Source organism: Caloenas nicobarica, chromosome 10, assembly GCF_036013445.1.
Source record: "Caloenas nicobarica isolate bCalNic1 chromosome 10, bCalNic1.hap1, whole genome shotgun sequence".
In the NCBI taxonomy this organism is placed as follows: Eukaryota; Metazoa; Chordata; class Aves; order Columbiformes; family Columbidae; genus Caloenas; species Caloenas nicobarica.
The window spans coordinates 15597608-15606235 of record NC_088254.1 but is presented as its reverse complement, the minus strand read 5'-3'; the positions used below and the strand labels follow the sequence as shown (position 1 = coordinate 15606235).

At 61.9% G+C, this 8628-nt stretch overlaps 1 protein-coding gene across 2 annotated transcripts; it reads right to left on the bottom strand.

Moving 5' to 3' along the window:
* Positions 1-906: 906 nt before the first annotated feature.
* Positions 907-8530, bottom strand: HAPLN3 (hyaluronan and proteoglycan link protein 3). Of its 2 annotated transcripts, none has more exons than XM_065641403.1 (5): positions 5241-8530; positions 3506-3665; positions 2876-3247; positions 1447-1749; positions 907-1266 (listed from the first exon to the last, which is right to left on the bottom strand). In XM_065641403.1, the coding sequence occupies exons 2-5, from the start codon at positions 3630-3632 to the stop codon at positions 986-988; spliced, it is 1083 nt and encodes a 360-aa protein (XP_065497475.1). In that variant the 5' UTR covers positions 3633-3665; positions 5241-8530; the 3' UTR covers positions 907-985. The 2 variants fall into 2 exon arrangements, with proteins under 2 accessions (XP_065497475.1, XP_065497476.1); XM_065641404.1 differs by having other exon boundaries at positions 3506-3660.
* Between the last annotated feature and the right edge of the window lie 98 nt (positions 8531-8628).

Here is an 8628-nt window from a genome sequence, read left to right as displayed (position 1 = left end):
TTAAAGGTCTCTTCCAACTCAAACTATTCTACGATTCTCTGATTCCCAAGCCCCAGCTGAAGCTGGACTCTGGGGTAGGACATTTCCCCCCTGTTCACCTCTTGCTCCAGGGTGAACATCCCAACCCACATGCCTAAAACCCATCGCCAGCAGGAAATGCTTCACCATCTAGCTTCCAGTCCTGACATCTGGAGGCTTAATTAACACTCATTAATGACCTCTCTTGAGAAGCTCACGGTTGACACAGGGCTGAGCCAGGAGCAACGAGATGATGCTCAGCCAAGGGTGAGACAGTCCCAGGTATCCAGCCAGGAATCCCCAAATCCTCTCTCTGTAGCAGCCTCCTCTCTTGTGCTGGGACAGAGATGGGGACACAGCCACATCACTCCAGGGCTTTCTCCACTGATTTATTAGAAGAGGTCCAGGAAAATACATCTTTTCAAAACCAAACACTCAAAGAAGAAGGCACCAGAGTTCAAGTGGCGTCCGGGTGAGGAGCGCATGGAGATAAGGCACTGGCGCTCCTGTGGGGACAGGCACAACGGCATCCTTCAGCGGGATGGGGATGGGGCCGGAAGAGGAGCCAGGACACAACAGAAGCCCCTTTTCTCTGCCTCTAGTCAAATCCAGCCTCATCTCACTCCCACTCCACAAGCTCAGGGGCAGGACCAGCCTGGAAGGGCAGGCGGGTGTCAGTGACATGCTGCCACCGTGGGAAAGGGCCACCACCCATGGGGTGGCAGGGGCCAAGCAGGGTGGCAGCAGCCCATGGGGATCGTCCTCATGCACACCCCATGACAGGGACAGTCCCACACTGCCCCAGATGTGTAAAATATAAAGGAAGAAAACAAAATAAAAGAAAAAGAAGCCTCCCCCCTGCCCCACCTCCCCCCAGTCACCCCCAAAACAGCCCTGGTAAACACCCGACGTCGGGCACCGTCAGGCTGGAAACATCCTCCGGCCAAGAAGAAGCTCCCATGGCTCCTTATCTCTCCTTGTAGCAGAAGACCCCAAACCTGCCCTTGCTGGGGAAGCCGAAGCTGCGGACGCCAGGCTCTGCAGGGCCGCAGTTGGCCCGGGGTTTGGCGATGGGGTAGCGGACGCTGCCGTCCGCCAGCCAGCCAGCATCGCAGCGGTCCAGCCCCAGGAACTTCCAGGCAGAGTAGAGGTGTCCCACCCGCGCAATCTCAGCCCCCGCATCCTGGCAGCTCTGCTTGGCCTCCTCCAGCGTCATCCCAGCTGGGTGGTTCAGGTAGAACACTTCTCCTAGGAGGGAGGAGTATGAGAGGGGAGCATCAGTGCTGAGCATCATCCAGAGCATCCCTGCCTGGAGCATCCCTGCCTAGAGCATCCTCATCCAAGCGGGAGGGAGGACATAGGATGCCACCAATCGGGCACAGCATCTTCCCCAGGATCCCACCACCCAGCCCCTGGCCCAGCACCCACCTCGTAGCCCGGAGGAGAAGCAGAAGGCATCAAAGCGGTGCAGGTGCCGGTGGCGCGGGCCATAGCTGCGGATGCCCGGGGCCAGGTGCAGCCCACCGCAGGGCTTGCGGGGCAGGCGGATGGGATACTGCACAGTTCCGTCAGACAACCAGCCTGCATTGCACCAGTCCAGCCCCTCATTCCAGGCCTGGAAGAGCTGGTTGAAGCTGGCGAGGATGGCACCTTGCTCCTGGCACACTTGCTCGGCTTCGTGGAAGTTGAGCCTGTACTGGCCGCGGGGAGGCTGGTAGGGGAACACGATGCCTGGGGGCAGACGGGGCACTCAGCTGGGCAGCCCACCCACTCCGTCCGGCCCGGCAGGAGCCGCAGGGTTCCCCAACCCATCCCAAATCCAAGCTCTGCAACAGGGACCACCCCAGGGTGGCACAGCCCCAGGCTCAGGTGTGCGGGGATAGGGCTGCTCCGGGCATGCAGTCACCAGCAGTGAGTTGCCAGCGACATCTGGTGGCACAGGGACACAGCGGCTCAGTTCTGGGGACACACGGGCCACCCTCGTGGTGACAGCACCAGCACATGCAGGGATGCACAGACTATGATAATGGGGATGCAGGGACTGCCACCGCGGGGTGGTATGGACCACAGTCCTGGGGACACACAGACAGTGGTCCCAGTGAGACACAGACCATCCCTGTGGGATGGAAGGACCATTGTCATGGAGATGCACAGGCTACAGGAACATAAGGACCAGCATCACACAGGCATATGGGCCACGACCCCAAAGACACACAGACCACCAACATGAGGATGGGTGGACCACGTTCACGGGGATGGATGTACCACAGGAACATGTGCACCACCACCGTGGACCATGGTCACAGAGACTGGTGGGGACAAGTTACCACCAGAGGGAGGGCCTAGGGGCTCAGAGGGTGGGCAAGGACACAGCAAAGGAGACATTTCCCCAGCTCTGAGCTTGGCAGTAGAGCCAGGGCTGAGTCAGGTCCCTCGTGGCAAGTGAGCAAGAGGGGTTGCACCAGTCTCCAAGGTTCATCACAAGATGCATGGGGACTCCCAGAGCTGGGAGACAAGGGGGCGGCTGCACATGATGCAGCACTGTAGGAAGGCCACTGTAGGTGGGTAGAGGCAGGAAGCACTGTGGCCACAGGGTCACTCGCAGCTCTGACCCCCACAGTAGCATCTCCAGCATCCCGTCTGGGCAGAGCACTCTGGGCTCACTCGGTGCCGAGACCCCACAGTCAGACAGCCCCAAGCCACCATCCCACTGCACTGAACATCCCAGTCCCCTTCTACCCACGACCAGGCTCCCCAATCCCCCTGCCTAGATACCTCCCCAAAGAGGAGGTGCCCCAGGAAGGTCAGACTCACTGACTTGGCACAGGGGGTGATAAAGTCCCCGCCATGCCCCCACCTTGCAGCCGGAGGTCCACCACGTCACTCTCATCCTCCAGCCCATCGATGACCTCACAGCGGTATTTGCCATCATCCTGCAAGCGCACGTCACTGATGACCAGTGAGGCTTCACGACGGCCAGCCTGATGTAGTTGAGCGCGGCCACGGAAATCCCCGAAGGCTACCGAGGTCTTGCCAATGGCCACCAGCACATCCTTCTCCTTGGTGTAGTCATCCCGCAGCTTGGACCATTTGATGCGGATCTTGCGCTTGGCCTCCATGTCGGGCTCGAAATGGTAATGGCAGGGCAGGGTGACATTGGCACCATTGGTGCTGTAGACGGGGTCTTTGGGGGTCTCCACCCACAGCCTGGCCCCATTGAAGTAAACCGCTGGGGACAGGGAGGTAAAGTGTTACATGTGGGTCAGGGTCCCCATCCTGCAGCTGCTCTCCTCTCTCCTTCCAGCCACCCGTTCCTCTGCCTGAGCATCCCCCAAGCATCCCTGGAGCACCCCCACCTGCTCCTCCGGGCCTCACATCCCCCTCAAGAGATAGGTCCCAGCCCTAGAGGCAGAGGGGGATAACTTCAACCCCTTGCACCAACCTGCCAGCCCCCGCTTTCTGCCAGCCCTGCTAATCTCCCATATACCTTTCTCCTGCCCGTTGCCCTTGTCATTCATGATGTGGTTGTAGTAGAAGCCATTGTAGAAGGGGTGGTGAGAGCCGGTGGCCAGTGGCAGCAGGGTGGCCTCCAGGAGCAGCGGGAGCAGCAGCATGGCTGGGGAGTGAGGCTGAACCCTGAGCCTGGGCTGCCAAAGGGAAAAGGGCTGCGGTAACTACCCAAAATAACCAGGAGGGCCACAGCACTGCCTGGCACAGGGCAGCAGGCAAACCCTATCGCAGGGATGCAAGGAGAGGGGCGGGAATAGCCAGCAGAGCAGCTCGCCTGCCTGCAGAGGAGAGCGCAGGCAGCCTGAGCTGTGTCCCTATACCTGCCCCCCAACCCAGGCTCTCAGTCCCCTCCATCCATGTCCTCCCACCTGGGTCATGCTGCACACCATTGCATTCGGCCCTGCTGCGCCTTGGGGCTTGCAGAGCGCCCAGCCCGGAGCGGGGAGCTCAGACCAAGTCAGGGATGGGACAGTCAGGAGAAACAGGATCTCAGGGCATCCTGTGGACGGGGAGTACTGGGAAAACATCACGTAGGGGATGCAAGGGGGAGAGAAGTGGCCGAGCCCTGCTGTAAGCTGCAAGCTCAGTTTACAGAAGCAGCCAAGCGTGTAGCCCAGGCAAGGAGGGGAGGAGAGAGCTCGGGTCTGCCTCCACTGTTACAGCACTGGACAAAGCCTGGTGGCACCCATCCTGGTGGCCTGGCCAGGCATCCCCAGCTCCGACCTGGAGCTGACACTTTGCACCACAGACATAGCCAGCATTAACTCCATGCAACACGTACCGCTCCCAAACCAGGTCCCCTGCACAAGGGGAAGCCTGGCTCCTCCACAGCACTGGAGACCTGTGCTGCTCTCAGCTCTGCGTGCCCTGGGCACACAAGGTGCTCTGCATGGGGCTCACCCAGGCAACTCGAAGCAGCATTTGCCGGCTTGCGAGCTTTCCCAGAGCCGGCAGAGGGGGCCCGGCACCTGGCCAGCCTCCAGCCCTGCCAAGCCTGGGACGGATTGACATCTGTGCCCCCTGCCTAGACAAGGTTTACAAGTGCCTGTAAAGGTGCCCTGGGCCAAGGAGCTACGGAAGAGAGGGTGCTCGCCCCAAGCAGGGACCGGCATGGAAGACAGCGGTGGTCTCCAGGGACCAGGACATGCAATTGGCTGCTCTCATGGTGGGTGGCTCGCTCCTGGGCGCTCCTCCATGCCACCCATACCTTCACGCCGCCAGTGCCAGCTCTCACCTCCCCACGGGGTGCAGCCCACGCTCGCCACCATGCCGAGGTGTGCAGAGCTGGTGCCAGAGGCGCGGGGTGCACCCGTTTGGGCAGCACAGCCCCGGGAGCCCGGCAGCAGCGGCGCCGCAGGCAGGGAGCCCGGCAGGCAGGCTGCCACGTGCTGCCCACGCGCAGGCAGGGCGGGCTCCACGCACCGGCAGCTTCGCACCTCGGTGCGGGGACACCAGCCTTGCCCCGCTGTGTCCCCAGTCCTCTCCACCCCCCAGGGCGCGGCGTTCTGGTGACACGCCGCGGGGCCGGGCACCCTCGGCTGCAACGCCCGCGGGCATCGTGCTGCAGCACCCACCGCAGCGATGCCCAGCACCTTCCCCGGCGCCCTCCACGGCGATGCCATCCCTCCCCGCTCGCCACGGCGAGCAGGGTGCCCACCCCACCGGGGTGCCAGCCCTCCCCAACCCCGGCTCCGGGGCCAAGTCCTACTCACGCTGGTTGCAGGCAGGCTGCGGGCAGGCTGCAGGCAGATGCACTGTGTTTAGGGCTCTTGCACCGCTGAGAGGAAGCAGCTCCAGGGCCTGCCTCTTAAAGGGAAACACACGCCTTTCCCAACCCCCTGCTCGCAGCCCGGAGCTGGGGTGGGTGCCCCTGGCCCCCCCGCCTGCCCACCGTGCCCAGGCGACAGCCTCGCTGGGCTCCCGCATGCTGCCTGCACGCTGCCCGCCTCATCTGCGATGTGCCAGCTGCCAGCATTGCCTCCTGCTTGGAGGGAGAGTGGCAGGGAGTGGGGTGCCCGATCAGGGTTGGGAGGACCCCATGATGCCATCGTGCCGGGGAGAAGAGCCCTTGTCCCACATCCCAGCACGGGGGGCCTGGCCGTGGTCCCCAGGAGATCGTAGTGCTGAGCATGCACATGGCAGGAGCACCGTGGGCATAAGCAGCTTGGGATGGGTGGGCTGTGGCAGGGGGTGGTCCATGCCTGTGATGTGCAGGCAGCACCTGCTCTGGGGTCTGGGAGAGGCAGCTGAGCCACGGGGTTCAAGCCTCTTCGGGATCCGCTTGTCAATGGGGGCAAAGCAGAACCACAAAAACTGGTGCAAAAGCTTTGGGTTGCCTTGTTGCACCCATCTGCTAGGGCACCATCCCTAGTGTGGGGCGACACCCTTCATGCCAGCTCCTGTTGGCACACGGACATGCAGCCCCAGCTCCAAGAGCCCCAGATCTGGCCCTCGGGAAGGGCAGCGTGGTGGCAGCACAGCCAGGAATGCCGGTCCAGGGGTGGCCAAAGTGGCCAAGCACACGGAGGAACTGCGGAGCGGCGTGTGCCCTGACCCGGCGACCCACTGCCCCGGCCCAACGTGCCACTTCACCCCCCACTTTGTTGTTTTATTGCAAGGAAATGAGGCACGGGGGCCCCGGTCCTGGTCTCGCCACCGTGCAGAACGGTGTCAAGCCGGAAAGAAAACAACTCATGCAAAAATAAACTGCCCCGGGGTTGGGTGCGGGGTGAAGGGGGCTGGGACCCCTTCCTCACAGCCCCCTGGCATGGCGCGTTTGGGGTCCGATCATGTCTGCCTGCCGCCACCACACTGATAGGGAGCAGCCAGCACGGAAACGGCGTTATCTGCAGGCAGCGCCAGCCCAGCAGCTCCCATCCCCTGCGGTAAGCCCCGACTGAGATGGCTGCGGGATCCAGGATCTGGAGGCACTGCTCTTCCTTGCTGTCCTTCTCCCTGCACAGCCACCCATCAGGGCCTGCCAGACTTCCCCAAGAAGGGACACAGCAGGGCTGAGCTGCCCAGGGACACAGGAGCGTGACGGCCAGGCACGCTGCCTGCTTGCCTTCCCAGAGCAGGCTGTTCCACAGCCCACAATGGAGGGGCGATTATATGTCCCAGCACAGTGGCGCGGGGCTGCTGTACTGCCTGCGTCCTGCCCAAGGGTCCCTGGTGGCCCCAGCCCTGACCCATGGCCAGAGGAGGTGGTGGGATGGTGTCCTGGCTACATCCCGGCTGCATCCCAGCCAGCAGTGCTCCCCTGCATTTGCTTGCCCAGGTTGTCCATGTCTCAGTCAGCCGGCAATCAGGATGGTCCCCTCCACCCCCTCAGCTGAGCAGATAGACAGACAGCCCCATCGGGACACACTGCTCCTTGGCATGGCCACCCCATTGTTTCAGAGCTGAGGAACGAGCCACATGCTGCCTCATGCTGCCTGTGCTGCCTGCACCGCAGTGCTGCCAGGAACCATCCTCTGCCCGCCTGAGGAGAGGAGTGGTGGCAGGGAGGGGGAGAGGGATGATTTTGTGCATCTCTTTTCAGCAACAGCTTATGGCTCATGTTCGGCCACAGCTCTTGTCTGGATGTGGCAGACAATGTCCTCGACCTCCTCCTGGGGAGCAGGCAGCATGGGGAAGGATCCGGCCACCAGCAGTCCCCTGACAAAGGAGGACACCCCTTCTCTCCCACCTCTCACCCTATTTTTGGAGCTTCAGGCATGATCCCAGATTTGTTTTCTGCTCCCCGAGGGGGACCCTGGGTGGGACCACAGGTTTCAGGGTGAGCAAGGCTGCACAGGGTCAGGGTAGCTCTGACCCAGGAGCATGTGTTTAGGGCACATGTTTAGAGCTGGCTCAGCTTTTTGGTTGAAGGGGAGCCATAAAAAATGTCATCCCTGTCTTCCCTACCTCAAACCCAGCAGCTGACAGCTCTGCCGTGGCCCCACCAGAGAGATTTCTCACTGAAATGCTGCTTGCACAGGACAATTCCAGCAAGAACCTGTTGCCCAAGACTCAAAGTGAGGAGGAAAACCCCTGTTCCTGGTGGGATGAAGGAGGTTGTGATCTGTGCCGAGCTTTCCGGGTGGAGGTAAGAGGATGCTCTCCCCGACGGCTGCTTCCTGAGGAACCAGCTCACGGGCAGCACCGGCAGCAGAGTCAGCAGGCAGCGGGGTGCCGCAGCGTGCCGGCCCTCCCAGCCTTCCTGCTGGCCCAGCAACACAGCCGTGTCCAGGAAGAGCATCCGAGGGACAGGGACAAGCCATGAGGAGCTGTGCATAGGGTGAAGGGTGCCCTGGCTCTCACCAAACCCCACGTCCTGGGGCTTGGAAAGAGGAAGGAAATGCCGCAGAACTGGGAAGGGGCTCAGCATCCGTCGGTGGGGGCTCGCCTGGGGGTGGCAACGGGCACTGAGGATGTGTCCCCTGCTCTGACATGCAGCGTCTGCTCCTGTCACCCTCCCCACGGAGCCTCTGCTGTGGCCCCAGCTCAGAGCTGTCTTGGCTGGACTTGGAGCAAGTTGCTCTTATCTCTGCTCCAGCTTCCCAGCGATAAGGGTGGCACATCTGGAGGTGAATGTCCCCCCTGTCCCCAGCTCTAGCTGTGGCTGCTATTTGTCACCAAGCAGCCACAGCCACAATGAATTCAGCCTGGTCTTTGCAAGCAGCACCCCCATCCTCTTTGGTGCCCAGGGCTGGCACCCATAGGGCCAGGCAGGACCCCACATCCCACAGGCAGGTCCTGCTGCCCCAGGAGTGTGCTGGGGTGTGAGAACTGTTCTCAGTCCGAGCTGGGGGATTTGCTTCAGATCAAAGCCAAAGGAGGACATGTAGGGTGTGGGTTACCGACAGCAGCTTCCCCTCCCCAAGTCCCATCCTGCTGTGCTTGGCCAGCTGCAAGCACAGGCTCTGGCAGCTGCAATGGGGCGCAAAGCCTTGGTACCCTGTATTTTGGGCAGGGAAAGGACATAGGAGGGTCTGTGAACAGGAGGTGCAGGGTCAGCATGGCAGCTGGGGGTCTCAGAGCAGATCCTGGGGGCTCGCTGGACCTGCTGGGCTTTGGGAAGTGGCTCCTGGGGAGGAACAGAGCAGCCAAGCAGAGAGC

Coding starts and splice junctions, on each gene's coding strand:
- HAPLN3 (XM_065641403.1), bottom strand. CDS start 3,632: ATGCTGCTGCTCCCGCTGCTCCTGGAGGCCACCCTGCTGCCACTGGCC. Junction 3,248..3,505: donor GGGCAACGGGCAGGAGAAAG/GTATATGGGAGA, acceptor CCCTGTCCCCAG/CGGTTTACTTCAATGGGGCC. Junction 1,750..2,875: donor GGTGGACCTCCGGCTGCAAG/GTGGGGGCATGG, acceptor GTCTGCCCCCAG/GCATCGTGTTCCCCTACCAG.